Raw genomic sequence first — 23473 nt, 5'->3', positions numbered from 1 at the left:
CGAACCACTTCTTTCTCCACAGAGGGCTGGTCACCTCCTCCCCATGCTGTGCTGCCCAGTGCAGTAGTCTGGGAGCTGACCTTGTTCGTGAAGACAGAGGCAAAAAAAGCATTGAGTACATTAGCTTTTTCCACATCCTCTGTCACTAGGTTGCCTCCCTCATTCCATAAGGGGCCCACACTTTCCTTGACTTTCTTCTTGTTGCTAACATACCTGAAGAAACCCTTCTTGTTACTCTTAACATCTCTTGTACCCCTTGAGTCTTTTAGGCTATGCAGCCTGGAGTCAGTTTGGGCCGCAAATAATCCAGCCCCATCAAAGGGCAGGTCCGGAGGGTCTGCTGAACCTCAGGTGGCAGATCTGCGGCCTACAGTCATGAGCTTCTCCTCATGGCTATACTGGAGGACAAGGTGCACGCCACTGAGTCTGCAGCATCCAGTGAGGACTGTAAAGAGGTCCATGCCACTGCCTTGCCCTCCTCAACAACAGTCCCAAACTCCTTCCTGGACTATGAGGTTAACAGTTCCCTAAATTTTTGCATGGAGTTCCAGGAGTTGAAGCTGTACCTGCTCAGGATGCCTGCTGATTAGCAATCGTAGAGCTGTAAGCCTCTGGTAGAATAGACCTTCCTGCTGCAAAGGTTGAGACCTTGACCGGTGCCAAGAACGGTACTTCTGCCAAGACAGGGATCGGTGCCAGGATGGTGAGCAGTGCCGCGAGTCCGAGCGGCGTGGTGAGATGGATCAGTGCCGCGACTCAGAGTGGCGCCTTCTTGTCGATACTGGAGAGTGGTGCCTTGGAAATGCAGGCGGGTGCAACATTGCTGGCTTGCCTTGGGATGGTGCTGCCTTTGGTGGTGCTGGAGGCTTGTCGCGGAGAGCCGGGGACCGCGGTGCCATCATGGCAATGAGATCCCTCGAGGCTTCAAGGGTGCCTGGGGTGAATGGTACCCCATCTCTTCCACCACATGGCTTGGGGAGTCCAATGGCACCGGATTCAACGGTCCCCTTTGTGGGGCTGAAGTCGACGGTGCTGGCTTCAAAGCTCTCGGCGCTGGGAGCTCCTCCCTGGGACGTGCTCCATTGGCCAGCTCTGAAGGAGTGGGTCTTGAAGGTGGAGATCAGCTCCTAAACTGCTTCCATGTCGCCAGGGTATGGGACAGTTCCCACTGACTTCGGTGCTGGGGAGTGGCGGTGCCGCGGGTTTCTGAGCCCAGCATCTTTCCGCAGTGCTGCTTCTGCCACGGATGCTGGAGCGCTCTGTACTGATGAACTCTGTGCCGGGTCTTGCCGTGCCGAGGCGGATTGCGGTCTCAGTGCCACCTCCATAAGAAGCTGCTTTAAATGGAAGTCTGGCTCCTTTTTTGTTCTAAGGCGAAACCCTTTACAAATCCTGCATCTATTGGCTTGGTGCACCTCCCCCAGACACTTTAGACAAGCGTTGTGGAGGTCATCCATTGGCATGGGCTTACTGCAGGACTTGAAGGGTTTGAACCCTTGGGACCAAGGTCTGCCCCAAGTCCGCAAGGGGAGACTACCTGCAAAGATGAGAGAGTAGCTCAGTCTTTGGAACTGTTTATTTCTTGACCTTTCTTCCAGGACTGTCAACAAGGGTATGAATTAGTTCTTAGGTGCTAATAATAGAATAGAATAAAACAGAATAGAATAGAATGTCAAGTGTGATGTCCGTTTGATCTGATATGGCCAACAGGTTCATTCGGAACTGGACTAAGACCACTCACTTGACCCACCTATGTCAGGGAATATTTGTCACATTGAACTAGGATTGATCTGAACTGGTGATCTAGAAGGCAAAAGTGATGTACCATCTCTGCAAATTTCTCAAGTTCCCAGATCCAAAACAGTGCAATCAAAACAATGCTTAAAAGCCAGCTTTTTCTGTACCTAGACAAGACTGTCAAAAAACCCACCCCATAGTTATTGGCACTTTCAAGAAAGAGGTAGGTTTCTCTACTGCAACATTCAGTTGTAGCTACACCATCATTTTACTGCACATACCAGATGTATATATGTGTTACTCAAAAGACTTAGTAAAGGAATTGTCTAGTTTTCCCCACTTTCCTTAGGAATTAATTTCTTCACTGCCTGCGAGACAAACCTCTTGGTCCTCTCTATCATCATAATTCTGAGCAATGGTGCAGTGCCCAACTTTAAAAGCCAGACCAAGCTTTTGGGGAAGGAGCGATAAGGAGCAGAGAGATATGGGCGAGGCAGGTATATTGTGTGGCTGGGCCCACTGGCTGAAGGGGGAGAGGGATTTTTTTCCTCACTTTTTTATTTGTTTTGAGAAAATTGCTGCACTTATTTTTGTTATTTAAGTAGTTCTGAAACTTTCATAGATGTCAAAAGTGCCTTGAGCTCTTGGAAGGAAGGAAGGAAGGAAAGAAAGAAAGAAAGAAAGAAAGAATGCCAGCCATATTATTAGCATGTTGAACATGCCGAATGATTATTTGGTTATTGGCAGGAGAGTGCCAAAACTGGCAGTTTTAGGATAGAAAATGTTTTAATTGCCCCCTGTGACAGGTTTTATCAATGGGGGATTTTTGAATCATCATTTTGCTTCAAATTTTGTTTTTTGCTATTGCAAATATATTTATAACTGAAGGTAGAAAAAGACACACTCTTTTCCAGACCATCAATAAAACTGAAGGCAACAGAGTAAGCTAATAAAGGGAGAAATGTCCACAAAACATTTAATGCATTTGCAATGAATGCAAAAAAATTCAACGCTGACATGAATGCCGTCTCACAAGCATGAAAGTTGACGGAGGACGCACTACTTATTGTACCTGCTCAAGCAGCTGTCGTAGCCGGTGAAGCTGAGATTCCAGCTGTTTATTGTGATCTTCCAATATTTGCATTCTGGCCTCCAAACGACCTTTGTGCTGCCTTAGGAGTTTGGCCTCAGCAATGAGCTCAGCATCTTCAGAAGTGTGCTGGGGCGATACAATGGAGTCTGGGGGGGAGGCAAGAGGGTTTATTCCTCTCCGAAGATGTTGTTCCTTTAGCTGCTCATATTCCACCTGGAGGCTCCTAATACAATTATAAAGAGAAAAAGGAGATTACATTTCATAGCAGCATACATGACAACATAATTTAATATATTTCCCCTAATTCAGTGCATCTTTTCATTATCTATATCTTTGGAGCCTAAGTACCTTATACCAAGATAAAGTCTAGGCTCCCAGTGTATGATAAATTAGAAAGCGGCAGCACAAACTAGTAGGAATGAAATTGCTACTTTGTTAGACTGTCTGATCACAGGCCCAGCAACTTAACTTACAAAGAACCATTGTGAAGAGCTAAAACTCTGATCAGGTTTTCACCAGAAACTGAGACTTCAGTGCCCATTTCAGGTCCTTTTCTCATTTTGTCCAAACAACAATTATGCAGTGTGTGCGCACGATTAAAACAGAGTTAATGAAATGCCAGTTCAGACGCTGCACTGGAAGATTACAAAACCTTTGCTCTTCCTCGAGGTTGGCAATGATGCGCTCCAACTCTCCCCGTTCTTCCTTTTCCACTGACTTCAGGATTTGGGCAGGACTCTGCGGTTGACTCACAGGCGACTCTCCTCCCAGAGTTTGACAGTACTGCTGGATGAGGGCATGTTCATCCTCTCTAGAATAACAAAGCAACACAGATGGAAATAGCTCATGTAAATGTACTTGATACCACTGGAAGTATAAATTAGCCAATGATCTAACAGCTTTGCTAAGTTTGTCTTTTTAAAAAAGGCTGGCACAGAGGTAAGTTAGTCTCCAAGAGTTTGGGGCACAGCTGTCAGTTATGTGTGGGTGAACTATACATATCCATATTTTTTCTGACTTGCTCCCGGCATAAATATCCTGCAGGATTAAAAAATCCACATGAAAAAGAAAGATGTTCTGTGTTAGTGTAAAGCCAGTTTAATTTAAATGCACATACACAGCACAATGGCTGGTGATACTTCTAAAAGAAACAAACACTCCTTGATGTCTTTTGCAGCAGTTGTGTATTTTAACAACACACACCTGACATCTAGTGTACTTTGAGAAATGGGAGAGAAAATGCTAGACATATGTTTCACATGCTCAATACCCTAGTAAAAATTATAGATGGGAATATTCACAGATATCTTAGCATGGTCATAGATCAGAGATACAGAAAGAACTGTGTGCTTAGCAAAGTGGAATGGTTGTGGCATTAAAGAGGAAACATGTTATGCTTATAAAATATTCTGTGAAGTTTTTATAAGCATAACAAACAAGTTACGAATTGGTCTTTTCGCCCATTTCTTAAGATTGTGGTTCTCACATAGGCAACATGCTCAGGTTCTTTGAGGGAGGTAGCTAGATCCTTCTGGCTAGAGCAGAAATTATCCTGTGATAGGCGGTATGGAGGACCTGAGGGATCCAGTAATGGCTATTACTATTTGGCTGAACCTGCTTTTCTAGATGCATCATCCTTCCCCCCACTTCTAAGTCTATTAAATAATCCTGCTTTTTCTCCCTAATAATCTTCAGATGGATAGGAGGTAGAAGATAGACTCTAAATTCATTCTCTTCTTTAAACAGAAACTGCTGAACCACAAAAAACTGGAATGTTAGAGAACTTTCTCGATAAATTCCAATCTTTACACATCGGCTTACAAACAAAAGCTGTAATACTTTCTTCTGTACAGCATCTATCAGACCAACTGTACCCCAAAATGCTCTAGAATTAAAGAATGAATAATCACACAGGGAGAAACACATTAACAGCTACAGATATGTTTTGAGATAACATCTGGGAAAGTGAAAGAGTGAGTGAAAGACAGAGAGATGGAAAGAAAATTCTAGATGGGAACTAATCACAGAGGAGAGAGTCCCTGCACCAGATGTTCTGAGAATGTGGGAGGGTACAGTGCTAGATGCTGGATAGGGAGAAGAAAGGGAAGGGACAGGGAACAAGTGAGGACAAGACTTGTGAGGTAGGCTGAATCTAATCTGACAGTGGATGGAAAGAGCGCTGTTTTGACACTAGGGGTGAAAGCCTAGTCCATTGAAGTCAATGAGTATTTTGCCACTACAGTGGGGCCTAGGATTTCACACTAGGACGACAGTTTGGAATCAGTAGAGGGTGTTCTTTCTTTCTTTGTTTTGGTGTTCTTCCATGAGGATGGGAGTGGTACAGCTAACTCATTTTTACATGGGAGAAAATGGTTAACAGCAAAAAGATATGATGAAAGTTTTGTGTGTGAAAATAATTCCTCTAAAAATAATCCATAATTCAGAAAGATAAAAAGACTAAACCATAAACTATTTACTATTGAATGTATAGCCATCTCTTTCCTTAATTCATGTCTCCAACACTCTTTCATTTAAAGGTTACATTTTAGATATTTATTAGGAATAATAAATTCTTTGACATTTTTGATTGAAACAATTACAATTCACCCAGCATAACTACGGCTGAGAGAACTCTAATGCTAACATCTGTCTTAGGCTATTACAAAAAAACCTCTGCAAAATGCTCCTAGTATTGACCTCTGTCTTCCCAAAGAGGAAAGTCCTTGTCCCACTCAGACACCTATTTTGGAATAAACTTACTGGAAGTCTTTTCATGAAACAATAAAAATACTAATTGGAGTTAAAACAGATATTTGCTGTTCTGAGGAACTTGGAAGTGATTTATTTTCTTAAAAATGAACATACAACGTTGTTGGGTCTAATTTAGACAAACAGTAGCATCCTGCTACACAAACTATTTCTCATCAACAACATTTATCTCTTGTTATGAGTTTTTCGTCAATGAACTAACCCATAACTCCTTGATCCAACCAATGGTGCAATGGACATAACCAAAAGTAACCTGAGCCAATGCCCTATAATGGACATACTTAAAATAACAACTGGTTATTTGGAAAATATTTATTTTTGATATCAAATGTAATGGAACATTTAAAGAGACCTTTTTTTTATAGAATATGGCCAATAAGCAACACACACTCATGTAATACCATACATCCCAAAACATTCAAATGTATAGTCACATTTTAATTATTTGAAAAAATAGCTGCTTAGAAGCAGACTCCTTTGATGAGAGACAAACCACAGTTGTGGTGGTTGGTAACCAAGAGGAATTAAACACTCATATATGTGAATTACAAGCCATCTTTATGGATGGCAATGACTTCTCAAAGATACATTAAGCCATCATCATGAAGGGCATTCTCTATTCTCACCAATGCATTTCGGTAATGTATATAAGCGCTAATGAGAATTATGAACATAAACTGAATGTGTATGTATGTTAAACCTTCTTTAACTGGGTACACTGCTGAGGCAAGGACGTTTCCTGATAGCTCACTGCATGCACAGCAAAATCTGTGCAAAAGACCACTGCTATTAGGTAACCTCCTAGAGACAATGCCAAAATATCCACGAATGTATGCAGTAGTTTTCTGCTCTTTATTAGAGGATCACTTCTACTAAGTGACTGGTGTAAGCTCATTGAGTATTTGCTTCCGGAACGTCTTTCTGTACACTAGTTCCTATGTTAAAGTAAAATGGAAATATCTCCGATATTTCTCTGCTTGAGTATAAGTAAACTACTCACTATAAGCTGTTACATGGGTTTCTGCTTCTTGACTCTAGCTGGATTTACTTCTTGTCATTTAGGTATGAAAGTTTGGGGTTTTTAATCAAATACTTATATGTTAAGTAACCCAAAGTGAAAAACCACCAGTTCCACCTATATCATGTGACAGTCCTGTCAATTGTTTCAATCCACATGCATTCATTTATGTTACAAGAATTAAAAACAGAATAGAGATGAGAAGCTCCTTCCTCTATGCTCCTGTTTTGTGTAATAATCTCTCAACTGGTGCAGGGATGCCCCAGAGCTCCTGGGCACTGGGGCCCCCAGGAGCTCCTTGCCATCGCAGATGGACCCCACAGCTCCCAGCTGTTGTGGGCGGCAGGGCAGCAGGGATGTCCTGGAACTTGGAGCAGCCATGGGCGGTGGTGGTGCCCTGAGCTTGGACCCATGGGCAGTGGGGGGAAGCCGCAAGCTCAGAGCCGGGCCCTTCGGGTTGGTGTGAGGACCCCACAGTTCTCCATTTTGTCATGCATATTTTTAGTAAAAGTCACGGATAGGTCACGGGGTCCAGTGAATTTTTCTTTATTGCCTGTGACCTGTCTGACTTTTACTAAAAATATGCATGACAAAATCTTAGCCTTATTGATGAACACTGTTGGCAGGGGTAGAAAGATCAATGTGCAGGTTGTTTTTTCATTTTTCTTATACCTACAAAAACAAGCCCCTTTGTCCTTTCTTTTCCCAGCTACTTTCATATCTCAGTGAAACTCATAATTGCTTCTTTTCCAATAACCTAGTTACAAACTAAAGGCCTGATTCAAAGACCAGTGGGAATCTTTTTATTGACCTCAATGGACTTTGGAGCAGATCCTAAAACATTAGTGAAAAACTGCAGTAGTTTGCCCATGTTCTTCCTTTATCCATCTTAAAAATATTCTCCAGTTATAACTAAGATTATTGCTTAAGTGTATTTCAAGGGAAATTATGATGTTGCATAAAGCCTTAGAATATTTGTAGGGCTTCATAGAATAGAATCATAGAATATTAGGGTTGGAAGAGACCTCAGGAGGTCATCTAGTCCGATTCCCTGCTCAAAGCAGGACCAACACCAACTAAATCATCCCAGCCAAGGTTTTGTCAAGCCGGGCCTTAAAAACCTCTATGGATGGAGGTTCCACCACCTCCCTAGGTAACCCATTCTAGTGCTTCACCACCCTCCTAGTGAAATAGTGTTTCCTAATATCCAACCTAGACTTCCTGCACTGCAACTTGAGACCATTGCTTCTTGTTCTGTCATCTGCGACCACTGAGAACAGCCTAGCTCCATCCTCTTTGGAACCTCCCTTCAGGTAATTGAAGGCTGCTGTCATATCCCCTTCACTCTTCTCTACTGCAGACTAAATAACCCCGGTTTCCTCAGCCTCTCCTCGTAAGTCATGTGCCCCAGCCCCCTAATCATTTTCATTGCCCTCCGCTGGACTCTCTCCAATTTGTCCACATCCCTTCTGTAGTTGGGGGACCAAAACTGGACGCAATACTCCACGTGTAGCCTCACCAGTGCCGAACAGCGGGGAATAATCACTTCCCTTAATCTGCTGGCAATGCTCCTACTAACGCAGCCCAATATGCCATTGGCCTTCTTGGCAACAAGGGCATACTGCTGACTCATATCCAGCTTCTTGTTCACTGTAATCCCCAAGTCCTTTACTCCAGAAATGCCGCTTAGCCAGTTGGTCCCCAGCCTGTAGCGGTGCATGGGATTCTTCCTTCCTAAGTGCAGGGCTCTGCACTTGTCCCTGTTGAACTTCATCAGATTTCTCTTGGCCCAATCCTCCAATGTGTCTAGGTCACTCCGGACCCTATCCCTATACTCCAGCATATCTACCACTCCCCCCATTTTAATGTCATCTGTGAACTTGCTGATAGTGCAATTAATAAAGATGTTGAACAAAACCGGTCCCAGGACTGACCCCTGGGACACTCTGCTTGATACCGGCTGCCAACTACACATCAAGCTGTTGATCACTACCCATTGAGCCTAACAATCTAGCCAGCTTTCTATCCACCTTATAGTTCATTCATCCAATTCATACTTTTTTAACTTGCTGGCAAGAATACTGTGGGAGACCGTATCAAAAGCTTTGCTAAAGTCAAGATATATCACATCAATCACTTTCCCCATATCCAGAGAGCCAGTTATCTGATCATAGAAGGCAATCAGGTTGGTCAGGCATGACTTGCCCTTGGTGAATCTATGTTGACTGTTCCTGATCACCTTCCTCTTCTCCAAGTGCTTCAAAATGGAGTCCTTGAGGACCTGCTCCATGATTTTGCCAGGGACTGAAGTGAGGCTGACTGGTCTGTAGAACATTGTGAAATCAAGTTGGTTTTTTTAAAAAAAAGACTGTCTAAAACATTCATTTAACTGATGAGTGCAACTATTTTTTCACGGCTGTTGTGAATGAATGGCATCATTTTGAAGTGCAGAGACATCCTTATGGTGAGAGAGAGAGACGTTTTTGTGAAAAGTTCAGGTGATACACGAAGTAAAATATTTCTATTTTGGCTACTTGAATTAGTTTTTAAATAGATACCAAAAAGGCACTGTCTAAATTACAAGTTTATTCATTAAGCACTGACGTCTAAAATACAACTTTGCTCCCAAAGCTGAATTCTTATATGTTAAAGTCCTGTTCTGTCATTTCTGGCATGACGTGATAATCTGTGAATTTTTACATAGCATTTATAAGACACTGAAAAATGAAATTTACAAATGATAATGTCTGACAGAACCCTCATGGTACTGCTACTAGCTGCTGTGACTGCAACAGATAAATACAAACTGATAAAAAAAACTACTAAATTTTTTTTTATTTCGAACTCTACAATTCATTCAGGACAGGAGATTTGCTCCCCTTCTCTCTCACTGTGGCTACCTCACATGGAATACAGAGGACAAAGATTGGAAGTATTGATTTGTCCATTATAAGCAGCACATTCTTACAGATAACATTCCTGTTCAATGAACACCAGATAAAGGAAGAAATCTACTTAAGGAAAAGATGAATCTTTGCTATGTATCTCTCCCTCAACCTTCTGTCTGCCTTGCTAAATTATTGGTCTGAAAGGCAGGACCTTGTGTCTGCACTAACAAATCTCATGACAGTAATTAAGATAGATCTATTAGTGGCACTGGAGTTTTAATTCAGGGTTTCATGATGACAGAATGGCCTACAAGACAAGGAAGCAGCAAATGCACTCTGGCAAACAAACATTTTGATATTGCGAATCCATTACACTTTCTTCTCCAGAACTGATAGGGGACGGTAGGCAACAACCTCTAAAAGCAGAGAATCAAAATCAACTACTCAGCCTTTTTCAGTAGTTATTCCATTATAGATTTTCAGCTTACTTTGATTCAAAATCAGGATCATGAAGATGGAGAAGTTATAAGACTGCATTGTAGTGTTTAGTGCCTGTGCCATTTAGCAAAAGGACAGCACTAAGATGTAAAAATGGGCTGCAGGAAGGTCAAATTTAAGAGAGGTGCATCTTATGTAACAAGCCATGGAAACCTGCACTTGAAACACGCTATTCTGTGTGTGTGTGTGGATATCTTTAAATAGGTGTGTATAGATTGTATGCATAAGTATATGGAGAATAAGGGGCAAATGGGTATAGTTTCCCACGTCTTTCAGAGCATTCAGTCTGAGCTCTAAAAAAAGATCAAGTCTTTCTGACAGAATCATTCTGAGCTCTGATGGATTCTTGATTCTATTTGATTGAGAAAACCAGATAGTAAATTAAATCTTATGCACTAACCTGAACGTGCTGGTGATAATTGTATTTCCCCCTTTGACCTAGCGTTGCTGTGAGAAATAGCAAAATCCTGAAGGTTCAACATCCTTGTCAAAATTTCTCTCTCCCGCTTTCACTTTTGCTTATCTGTTCTTTTCCCAATTTATTGCCAACTGAAATTAATTTCTCTCTCTGACTGGATGGTCTTTAACTTCTTGATTGTCACTAGCTGATTTAGGCACTTTGAGGGAGAACACGGCTGCTGTGCTGCTGAATGTTCAAGGTAAGTTCTAACACGGCACAGTTTTTGGTGGCATGTTCACCGGCATTGGCAGCACAGAAGGTGTGGAGTGAGACTAACAGCAAAGGGATTAATGAGAAATGTATTGTCTGTCGTAGCAGACATATGTGCATATTCTAAATAGATCTCAATCTCTTAGGTATGGTACATGTACAGATTTGATAGGATAGTTATATAGGATAATATAAAAAGTTACTTCTAATTATAAATTGTGGCATTTCACAAACATTTAAAAAGTAGAAGAGAAGAAAAAGTTAGTTATGTTAACAAAAATTATCAGTATTTACTGATACTGTACTGAGTTTTGGCCTATTGCTTTATGCAGATCATTACAACTTATTTCATTAATGCTGTAGATTAACATGAGTATAAATTCAAAATAATTATTTTCTCAATAATGTTCATTTTCCATTTACTACACTAAACCAGTGTTTCTCAAACGACATGACCAGGATCTCTGTGAGACACCAGAACATTTGGGGAAAGAGTATGAGGAATATCTTAATCTTTTTCCTCATGATCACTCTGAGTTTAGATTCCACAAAGGGGAATAATCTATTTTATAAATGAATAGCCATTAGATTTAGCTGTATTTGCTAAAACTAGGGGTGTCAAAAATTAAAAAAAATAATGATTAAAAAAATTAATCACGATTAATTGTGCTGTTAAACAATAGAACATCATTTACTTAAATATTTTGGATGTTTTCTACATTTTCAAATATATTGATTTCAATTACAACACAGAATACAAAGTATACAGCACTCATTTTGTATTTATTTTTATTACAAATATTTGCACTGTAAAAAACAAAAGAAATAGTATTTTTCAATTCACCTCATAGAAATAACGTAGTGCAATCGCTTTATCATGAAAGTTGAACTTACAAATGTAGAATTATGTACCAAAAAAACCTGCATTCAAAAATAAAACAATGTAAAACTTTAGAGCCTACAAGTCCAATTAGTCCTACTTCTTGTTCAGCCAATCGCTCAAACAAACAAATTGGTTTACATTACCAGAAGATAATGCTGCCTGCTTCTTGTTTACAATGGCACCTGAAAGTGAGAACAGGCGTTTGTATGGCACTGTTGTAGCTGGCGTCTCAAGATATTTACATGCTAGATGTGCTAATGATTCATACGTCCCTTGATGCTTCAACCACCATTCCAGAGGACATGCGTCTATGCTGATGACGAGTTCTGCAAGCTAACAATCCAAAGAAGTGTGGACTGACACATGTTCATTTTCATTATCTGAGTCAGATGCCACCAGCAGAAGGTTGATGTTCTTTTTTTTGGCAGTTTGGGTTCTATAGTTTCTGCATCAGAGTGTTGCTCTTTTAAGACTTCTGAAAGCATGCTCCACACCTCATCCCTCTCAGATTTTGGAAGGCACTTCAGATTCTTAAACCTTGGGTCAAGTGCTATAGCTATCTTCAGAAATTTCACATTGGTATCTTCGTCGCATTTTGTCAAATTTTTAGTGAAAGTGTTCTTAAAACGAACAACATGTACAGTCATCATCCGAGATTGCTATAACATGAAATATATGGCAGAATGCAGGTAAAACAGAACAGGAGACGTACAAGTCTCCCCTGAGGAGTTCAGTCATAAATTTAATGAACGCTTTTTTTTTTTTTTTAAATGAGCGTCATCAGCATGGAAGCAAGTCCTCTGGAACGATGGCTGAAGCATGAAGAGACATATGAATCTTTAGCACATTGGTCATGTAAATATCTTGCAATGGCAGCTACAACAGTGGCAAGTGAACGCCTGTTCTCACTTTCAGGTGACATTGTAATTAAGAAGTGGGCAGCATTATCTCCCGTAAATGTAAACAAACTTGTTTTGCTTAGCTATGGGCTGAACAAGAAGTAGGATTGAGGCCTGGTCTACACTGGGGGGTGGTGGGGGGAGGAATCGATCTAAGTTACGCAACTTCAGCTATATGAACAACATAGCTGAAGTCGACGTACTTAGATCGACTTACCGTGGTATCTTCACCGCGGTGAGTCGACAGCTGCCGCTCCCCCATTGACTCCACCTGCGCCTCTCGTGGAGCTGGAGTACAGGAGTCGACGGGAGAGCACTCGGGGTCGATTTATCATGTCTAGAGTAGATGTGATAAATCGACCCCCGCTGGATCGATTGCTTCCCACCAATCCAGCGGGTAGTGTAGACATACCCTAGGTGGACTTGTAGGCTGTAAAGTTTTATGTTGTTTTGTTTTTGAGCATAGTTATGTAAAAAAAAAACCCCTACATTTGTAAGTTGCACTTTCATGATAAAGAGATTGCACTACAGTACTCATAGGAGGTGAATTGAAAAATGCTATTTCTTTTATCATTTTTACAGTGCAAACATTTTTAATTAAAAATTATATTAAGTGAGTACTTTTTATTCTGTGTTGTAACTGAAATCGATATATTTGAAAACGTAGAAAAACATCCAAAAATATTTAATAAATTTCAATTCCTATTCTATTGTTTAATAGTGCGATTAATCACGATTAATTTTTTTCATAGAGATTAATTTTTTTTAGTTATTTGCCTGAGTTAACTGCGATTAATTGATAGCCCTAGCTAAAACTAAATTAATCTACAAGAAAAATTAACAGGACCCCCTTGTCCAAATGTTTAGAACATTCTTCCAGAATTAATGTAGCAAAGGCTATGAAGGAAAAAAAATTCTCCTTTTCTTTAACATATTTACATCAGGAAGGTCCTAATATTTTGCTTGTTTTAGAGACATTTTGGACACTCTGCACTGGACACTTTCCATGCTTACGTGCTGGCCGCCCTTCCCGCAGCCCCCATTGGCCTGGAGTGGCGAACCACGGCCAGTGGTAGCTGTGATCGGCTGAACCTGCGGACGCGGCAGGTAAACAAACCGGTCCAGCTCGCCAGGGGCTTTCCCTGAACAAGCGGCAGACCGGCTTTGAGAACCACTGCTTTAGAGCATGAAAGTGTGTTAACAAGCTCGTTAACAGGGTTCAGCTGACAAGACAGAAGTAGCAACTTTCCAACGTTAAAAGTGACTTTGCCCCTATTACAAGTTTGCAATACACTGAAGGACTCTCAGGGATCAATAAAATAATACCAAAGAACAGAGCTCTGATTATGAGCAGTACAGAATTTGATTTACAAATCAGTAATTCTCTTGTGAGGCCCAGCAGAATGCACTAAAATATAGGGATTTTGCCCAAATAGGTTTATATTAGATGAGCCTGAGATTAAAAATTTTGACCTAAATTTCAGCCACCCCATAAAGTTCAGGTTATTCACCTCCAGAGATTTCGTTTCTATGGTATGTTGTATCTAAAAAACCTTCAGATGGGCCTGAACCAAAATCCCAGGTATTACAGAAGTTCAGGACCTGAACTGGGATCTGGATCTGAATTTCATAGATGTCTTCTATATCTACAGTGGGCCTGTGACAGGGGCCCATTGATGGTTCACCACTCTGTGTCATCAAGTCTTGTCAAGCATTACATACTCATTATAGCCAACACACTGTTGTCATAATCTGAATCTAAAAGATTTCATGTAAAGTATAATATACAAACTGGTAAGATACTGATAATCATTGAGTGGTGTATGTATGGGGTATGTACTAAGAGTAATAAATATGTACTAGAATTATATTCTTAAAATGTGTTCGGAAAGCAATGCACAAGCCCAGTCTGCCTTGGACAAAGAATGTGCATTTGCTTGTCAGGCGGAGACAATGAAGGTACATTTACATAGAAGCTAAATAAAGCTAGTAAGCAGGGGAGAAGGCAGCATGCTGCCCATGCCCCAGCAGAAGAGAGAAACTTTATCTGGAGAAATGCTACAGAAGAATACATTTCAAAGGTTTACAGGGCTATCCAAAGGGGGTCTGAACTTCAAATGATAAGCAATTGAATCAACTAATTGTATACAATATTCCTGTATTATAAAAGTATATTCAGTAAACCTGGGACACACTGTTGATTAAAACCATTGTGAAATGTATGTATTAACACTATATAAGGAATTATGGATACTCACTGATATTATGCTTTAAAGTGGGACCAAACGCATGGAGAAACAGGTTCTCTCTCAAACAGGAGGGAGGGCAGCTGTCTCCAATGTAAAATTAAGCATTATGGAATCAAAACAATGGAAGCCCTGTTTACATATGAATCAGTGGGGGAGGATGGGAAATCAACAGGAAGAGAAGAACAGCAGGAAAACTTCCTGCTTCTTGTAACAGGGTCAATAAACTTTAGGAGATATAAGCAGAAACAAAGTCATTCTGGTATTCTTCAGCTGAAGAGGTAAAGGAACTGAGCAAGGTCCTGGCTAGAGAGTCCAGTCAGCTATGTTGGAAAAGAGACTTGGGGAGAAACACTTCTTTGAACAAGAGACTCTAGTTTATTAAATCAGGTTTTGGTCTTAGAAGTGTATTTTTATTTTTGTTTGCTTGCGCCCCGTTCTATCTTTATTCCTTCTACTTGGTATCACTTAATCCTATGTCCTTTCATTAGATAAACTTGTTTTGCTAATAATATAAACCAACACAGTGCTGTGATTGAAATAAGAGAATTTGTCAAATCCCAGCTAAATTAATGAGCTGTTGCTTACTGACTCTTTAAAGAGCAGCGAACTTAACTTCTGTGAGCATTCTGTAAGGGGGCTAGACACGGCAGAGACATATCTCTGGGGAACTCAGGAGTTGGGGGTTCACTGTTTGTTACCTACAAGGCAAGGTATGGACTGGCAGAATCCTGAGGAGCTGGCTGGCAGAGCAGACAAGCTGGTATGTCACACAACTTAGCAGTAGCAAAACTTTCACTTGCTGAGGCTCAGAGGAATAGCAGTAACTCACAATTCTGGGAGCCCCAGCAGACTGTCACAGGGCCAAATCAAAATTTTAAATCAAAACACTTTTCAATTTTGTGAGGGTTATTTATTTATTTATTGGATTCAATTATTCCAGTTCAAGCACATCTCAAGTAAAGCCTGAAAAATACCTGTAATCAGAACCAGGGTGCAAGTGGAAAGAAAGAGTTAGTGTTGCTGCCCTCCTTGACACCTCTGGCTCTGCTCTTACAAATACTTAAGCACATGTGTAACTTTTCTCTACAGAATCGGGACCTAAATTTGGAAGTCATCCCAGCATCATAATAGACAGAATCTACTGAATTAACCTTTGTTATGAGGCTTGAGACCAATTTCAGACCCAGGAGTTTTAAACATTCAAAATCTTAGGGCAAAAGAGGGGATGAATTACTAATAAAATATTACATGTGCAAATTATGTTTTAAATGTTAGAATACATGGTGTATCTGTCTCGCCACCTTATTAGATTCATTATTTGGGAAATAAACTACTCAACCAAACATGTAGGCATTTAGCAGCTTTCAATTTTTCCTTTTATGAATACAAGCCAAAAGGCAGTGAGTTTGCAAGTTTTTCAAGTGAACCAAGAAAGGATAGCTCTCTGCATTCCAATCACTGATGAACTCACTAGTAAGGAAATATGTGAAAACAGATTTAGTAGCTTAAAAATAATGAGAGCGAGAATGCACCAAGCGTGCAGGAGTATGGAGAAGACTTCAAGGTAAACTTAAATGTTTCTTTGAAACAAACTTTTTGAAATCTCAAATCACTAATGAAAGTCATACTTAAACTTAATACATGATTAGGTTTTAAAATAACAAATACATTAATTTTAAAAATGAAAGGGCTTTCTACCTAATGAAAGTTGAACAACAAAGATCTGTGTTTCCCCTGCAAGAGCTGATAATATCACAAATAGCTAAAAAGAGCCAGGATTTATCTTCCCATGCTTGGATCGTTCACAAAGCTCCCAATTTCGGTCTTGGCAAAGACATAAGAAGTTTTTCAAATATTTTTGCTTGAGAATGAAAAATTATTCATATTTAATCTATCAGGAATTTGGTATATTTTTTATTCAGCACATCAGTTCATCTCAATTAAAGCTTTTTATAAAGCAAAATATCCCATAATGCTAACAACAATGTGGTCTTTTTAGTAAGCATGTCTACGTGTAGATGAGCCAATAGCTGGCAAAATCAATATAATTGTTCTGCATAAGTAACAACACAGTTCTAGCACTGTATATTCCTCTACTGAATAACGTTTTTTTCTTTTAAATTAATGGGCTAAACTAGAATGAATTTATACGTGCCTTTCAGCTGAAATGACCCAATTTCTTGAGGCAGAACCACTTCACTAAATGACACATCCAGCTAAACAAACCCTGCCAATTTATACCATTACTGCTTGGAAGCATAAAATTTATGCAGGCTTTTTTGGGTCCCATTTATTACCTACTTTGATTGGGACTAAAATTCAGCACTGCAACCAATGAAGATTATATTAATTAGACATTTATAATCAAATGAGTTGGCCTTTCCCAGTAGCTCTAATTGCTTGATTTACTTACACACTTCCTGTGGTGGAGCTGCTGTCTGTCAACAAGGAACCATTGGTCCTTTCCATTTGTGCCAGCCTGAAAGAAAAGAGAAATGTGACTTTGGGAGACCATGCAGAGAAATTAGACTGGGATCATTCTATTTGGGAGTATTTGAGATATGCCAAATCTTGAAGTTGATGAGGGTTGAACCCCTAAACTGCTGGTAGTTCACAGAAAAGGCAATGTGGATGGATGGATGGATGGATAACAAAAACACACTAATAACTAAGGTGTTCCAAGTATTTTAACAAAACTAGAAAATATGGTGACATTATAGGTTTATCCACAGAAAATAGAATTGGTTAGTCTCTAAGGTGCCACAAATACGCCTTTTCTTTTTGCGAATACAGACTAACACGGCTGTTACTCTGAAACCAGAAAATAGAGCGCAGTGGTATGAACCACTGATATGGATGGACTTTTATGAGAAAACTTTAAGTGAGTTAACAAAGTCTGCCTGCCCACTCATCTGCAGCAAGTACATTTTTTGGCAATCCAATAGAAGACCATTCGATTTTCATTAGCATTATCACAAACATCATGGAACCTTTGAAGCTATGCTCAAATAAATACTATTGCACAATGGACAAATTGACCTATAAAGTATTAACAGACATATTCCTGGAAAAATCATAAATTAATATAGAATAACCGTGGGGAGCTATTGCCTGCATTTCCCATTTTAATGGAATTAATTTAAAGGTTTGGGTATTACATTTTTATAAATTAAAAATATAAACTGTTTTCGTCATGCTATCTTGCAGATATGTTATCTTGTTATTGTATAGTTTGCGCAGCATTATGGAAAGAAGATAAGGAACACAGTATGACAATCATTTAAATTGAACACTCATGGAGCAAACATTTTGGTAATTTGTTTCTTTAAAGATGTGCTAGAAATTGTTTCAGGTCTATTCAGTAGTTTTCACTGCATAAAAGGAATACAAGCCATTCTAGAAACATTTAATGGTGTGTGTAGATCCATGGGTGGCACAGACAACTCCCCTTATTACTCTACTGAATATGTCTATGGAACCATCCTTTTGGAGTCTACAAAACTGTAAGGATGTCTCTTAACATTTTCAAATCCAATAACTGACTAAAAATAATTAAAGAAATCACTGAAGATTAAAACAGAAGACAAGAAGTATTTCCAGCACTGGATTTATCTTGTTGATAAACGCCTGAAGTTGAAGGAGTTCAACCTGGTTACAAGAGATTTACTGAGTTAATGTTGGAAATAATGATGACTCTAATGTGCAATAGATAAAATAAAGAACAACAGAAACAATCAAATATCTTTCATCAAACTTATACTGACCTCAGGAAAGTGAAATTCCCTCCTCATGCCAGGAGTACTTCGTGTTCAGAGACCTGAAACCTGCACTACCTCTGTCCTCTGGGAGTTGGACCAAATAACCTAATAGGTTTTTCTTTTCCTGTTCTAATTTCTAGGATCTTAGGGAAGCTACTATGGCATTCACTATAAAGAAGAATTACCACTTACACTATATAGACATATTTGAGCTGAAGAAAAATATAGTGTGCACCACCCCATGGGCTCATTTTTGTTAGTTTTCTTTTTTGTCTAAGAGCAAGTTATTTAATCTGTAAATGAATTAGCCTTCTTTGTAAAGATTAGAGGCAATGAAGGAAAACCTATTATAAGATAAAGGACTCTTGATATTCTTGGTCACCTTATTCCACTGAAGTGGAGGCATGGTATAGCATGTGAGGGAATAGCACTATCTAGACTGGATTGTGTATTTGGAAGTCACGTTTTTAACTCATAAGATGGCACTCAGATAATCCTCTATTTCTAGAAGTTGATCTCCTGTAGATCTTCAGCATTAGCTAACACTGAATAAGCCTGCAGTAATAACAATCCTAGTCTCCGTCTGTAATGTTGCCCACGTAAGCATCTCTATGGCCTTGAAAAAAAATTCTAAATTTAACTTCAAGGCACCCCTGTAAAATAGAAAAGTGGCATAACTATCACTATTTCACAGACGGGCAAGCTGAGGCACAGAGTGCTTTAGTGACTTGCCCAAGGTGTCTCAGCAACTCAGTAGCAAAACTAGGAATAGACCCAGTTCCTCTGACTCCCAGGCCTGTGCTCTAGCCCAGGGGTGGGATAACTTTTGGCCTGAGGGCTACATCGGGGAATAGAAATTGTATGGTGGACCATGAATTCTCACAAAGTTGGGGTGCGGGAGGCGTGAGGGCTCTGGTTGGGGCTGTGGACTCTGGGGTGGGGCTGGGAATGAGGAGTTTGGGGTGTTGGATGATGCTCTGAGCTGGGACCGAGAGGTTTGAAGGGCAGGAGGGAGATCAGGGCTGCGGTGGAGCTGGGGATGAGAGGTTTGGGGTTGCAAGAGGGTGCTCCATGCTGGGATCGAGGGGTTTGGAGAGCGGGAGGGCGACTAGGGGTGGGGCAGAGGGTTAGGTCGTGGGGAGAAGGCTCTGAGCGGCACTTACCTCAAGCAGCTCCTGGAAGCAGCAGCACATCCCTATGGCTCCTATGTGTGAAGCAGCCCCTGACCCACAGAGAGGGGCCTTCCAGGAGCTACGTGGTGCGGCCCCCGACCCAGCATCCCAGCTGGAGCATGGCTGAGCCATGTGGTGTGGCCCCTGACCCGGTGCCCCGGCTGGAGTTCGTGGGCCAGCTTAAAACGGCTCATGGGCCAGATTCGGCCTGCGGGCTGTAGTTTGCCCACCCCTGCTCTAGCCACTACATCATACTTCCAAACATGTCTTCACAGGACTAAAATAACAGGGGAGGAACAGTTCTCAACAGCACACAGAGCCTATCATTACAGTTTACAAAACTCCTCAAATAGACATAATGGTGGAAAATGAGGATGGCTGTGGAAAAAGTGGACTAATGAGGTAAGCATTGGTGACATGGCAGAGGGGGTGATATAATGAGAGAGAAAAGCAGCTAGATAAATAAGGGCAGCGTTGCAAAGAGCCTTGAAAGTGAGGACAAGACATTTGAACATGATGTGATGGAAAAATGGGGGAGTCGGAGGGGGGAGTCGGAGGAGGGATTCAAAAGCAAGAGGGAGGGGACAGAGTGATAGGCAGGGGAGATTATATTTGCGGCTGTGTGTTGAAGGAGGATATTGGGAAATGATGGGGACAAGAGTTTTAGCTTTGTAGACTGTAAGAAATTATTCTTATAGAGGTTCACATATGGCCTCCATGTTTGGGAGAAGGGACAGGGAACAGCTGAAGAGTCTCCCAGGTTCTGGACTGGAGAGACAGGGAGGACATTGGTACTTACTAAAACATCCTTGGTAAAACAAATGTCTACATGATTTTAAGAAAGTATCCCTAAGTTTTCAAAATGTAGGGATGGGCATTTTAATTCAATGCAACTCCCATAAATATCTATACTGTCTGATTATATGGGCCCATGGGTCCCATGCCCCACCCATATTCTGGGGCTGCATTGGAGCTGGCACCCCCGCAGAAGAGAGAGCCCCCATACCAGCATTCAAGCTGTGCCAGAATGGAGTTCTGGAACTTCCTTTTGGAGCCAGAAAAGCATTCCAGAACTTCTGATCCAGCTCCCCCTTCCAGAATGAGTGATGATGGCTTGGTAACCTGGGAAGACCCACAGGGAACCCAGGGTACCCTCTCTCCTCCTGGAGCAGGCCTAGAAGAAGAGGTGGAGGCAGCAAGGGTGCCACCTCCTCATGCTGCCTCCTCTACATCTTCTGCTTCTGGGCCTGCTCCAGAATGAGTGATGACGGCCTGGTAACCAGACTGCCCAAGTTACTGAACCATCATTTCTTCTTCTGGAGTGGGGGCCCTCCTGGGCTCACCCCATTTATTGAGCTGCCATCTTTCCATCCGGAGTGGGGAGTTAGGTCCAGAGATTATTTTAATTTTTTTCTCTTACCTGGGGGATCACCACCCCCCAGACACTCAAGTATAGAGTGCTCCATCCCCTACATCACTGCTGGAAGATTCACCCCTTGATCCTCACCAAAAATTTTACAAATCTTGCTTTTATGTAAAGGTCAATGGTCAACAAATGACTAAAACTTGAGCAGCTCTGAAAATGTGAGCTCTGATCGAAAGACCATTGAAATTAATTGATGTCAACGGGCTTTGGAACAGACCTTTTACTGCTTTAGATTATACCCCAGTTCTGATACACAGCCACCATTGATATATGTTGAGTATTAAAGGGCAAGATAATACCCAGACTTTTGTTTAAGATCATTAAAATTCTAACAATTAATTTGGTGTAATGCAGGAGACACTAGAAGATATAAAGAAGACAAATATCTCCTTTTATAACATCTTGGCGCCGATATTTTTAGGGTTGTGACATGTACAGAATTATTGATGCCAGTCAGCAGAAGAAGAGAGTCTAGAATTATGCTCTCCTGGTTGCTATTTATTATTTGTATGCTTCTCTGCTCCAGAAATTCTGAGCCCTTATCCTTGGGATATTGTGTTGGTCCTTAATTGCTGAATGTATGTTTGTTTATTAACTCTTTTCTATTCTGAAACCAGAATCATGCTCAGGTTGCCCCATTTCTCATTTATATTGTATCTTTGAGGTGGGGGTAGTCTTTCTTAGGGGTTAAATTGATTCAGCTGCTTGGGCTGGGACAGTAGGCAAGGAGGGATGTATATCCCCCAGAACTGAGACACTCAATATGTAGCTGGGCCAGAGAGACCAACCAGCAGAGGTCACCTGAAGTCTGCCTCAGAGACAGCTCTAACCGTTGGGCTACAGGAATGGAGCATGGCTTGTGGTACAGGCCTGGCTGGGCCAGACAATATATCTAAGTAGCCATTTTGATTTTGGGGCCTGCCAATCAGAATAAAAGGCTCGAGATTGACAGCTTCAATCAATTTTGCTTTTGCAGCTTTGCTGCAAAGACCACCTTCATTTGTTTACATTTTTATTGATTTAATAAAGCTATAGTCATTGTGCCTTTTCTTGTGAGGTATCTTTCTGGCAATCTCCTAAAATGGAAGATTAGACAACCTACACAGAATAGTCACTGCCAGCTACTCAAACAAATTATGTTACTATTTTTAGTATGAACAATATTTGTTGGATAATATTTTAAAACACTCGACTCCTTCCCTAAGTAACTGAAAGGGGGAATTCAGCACAAGAGCTCAGGTCAATCATAAATGTTCTGCATTTTGAAAGAGAAATACCAGTTGGACCAATAACAAAAACAACCCAGTTTTAATATGCAGGCATATAAAACTGGCATGCAGAATATAAGGTGTCACTAAAATAATTTCACTTCTCTTAAGCATATATTAATAGAAGAAAAACAGTTCCATTAATTTAAGAAGGTCAAGTTATACAAGTAATTAGCATTTTCTTTTAGCTTCTGAACATGGTAGGTACAGTTATAATTCTGTAATCCTCAAGGACCCATCCATCAGTAACATGTGGTTCAGAACACTTCCAACTCCCCTTTCTATAGCAGTATGACCACAATCAGGATTGGTCAGGACAGCATGGAGTCATCACAAATGGGACTAATAGAATTATCTATTATTGGACCACTTACTGCTCTACAGTAATCTTGAAGTGTGGTTTTCACCTGGGCTCTATGAATCATAAAATCTAAGTACAACAGGATGAATAAAGGACAGACAGACTAAAAATACTGACATCACTCCGATGGAGGCCAACTTATTTCTTAAATCCAAGTTTCTTTGCTTTTGTCTGGTTTCAAGCTGGGCTCAGTGGAGTTGTGCATGTTTTTGTGTGTAATTATATCACTGACCTATTTTTTATTGTCACATGGATATTGGTGCTACATTTTCCCACATGAATGGCACATATCTGAGCAACTAAAGTGCTTATGATTTTAGCCGTTAATAATCATAGAAATGTAAGACTGGAAGGGATCTCAAGTGGTCATCTAGTCCAGCTCCCTGTGCTGAGGCAAGACTAAGCATATCAAGATCAAACCTGTTGCATGTTTGTCTGACCTGTTTTTTTAAACCTCAAGTGATGGGGATTCCACAATCTCCCTTGCAATCCTATTCCAGAATTTAACTATATACTTAGAGTTAGAAAGTTTTTCCTAATATCTAACCTTAAGCCCATTACTTCTTGTCCTACCTTCAATGGACATGGAGAACAATTGATCACAGTCTGTTTGTAACTGCCGTTAATATATTTGAAGACTTATCAGGTTCTCACTCAGTCTTCTTTTTTCAACACTAACCATGCCCAGTTTTTTTTTTAAACTTTTCCTCCTAGGTCAGGTCTTCTAAACTTTTTATCATTTTTGTAGCTCTCCTCTACACTCTCTCCAAAACTGTATATAGTA

At 40.6% G+C, this 23473-nt stretch overlaps 1 protein-coding gene across 5 annotated transcripts in view; it reads right to left on the bottom strand.

Annotated features, from left to right (window-relative positions):
- The window catches only part of UTRN (utrophin), a 594587-nt gene that overhangs the window by 26229 nt on the left and 544885 nt on the right, over positions 1 to 23473 (bottom strand). For all 5 annotated transcript variants that reach the window (XM_037894924.2, XM_043543078.1, XM_007056268.4 and 2 more), the window contains 3 exons: positions 17118 to 17183; positions 3483 to 3641; positions 2810 to 3053 (listed from right to left, as the gene is read on the bottom strand). In XM_037894924.2, the coding sequence (XP_037750852.1) occupies positions 2810 to 3053; positions 3483 to 3641; positions 17118 to 17183 (469 nt within the window). The remainder of the gene's footprint in view (positions 1 to 2809; positions 3054 to 3482; positions 3642 to 17117; positions 17184 to 23473) is intronic.

Source organism: Chelonia mydas, chromosome 3 (assembly GCF_015237465.2).
Source record: "Chelonia mydas isolate rCheMyd1 chromosome 3, rCheMyd1.pri.v2, whole genome shotgun sequence".
In the NCBI taxonomy this organism is placed as follows: Eukaryota; Metazoa; Chordata; order Testudines; family Cheloniidae; genus Chelonia; species Chelonia mydas.
This window is presented reverse-complemented; position numbering and strand designations above follow the sequence as displayed.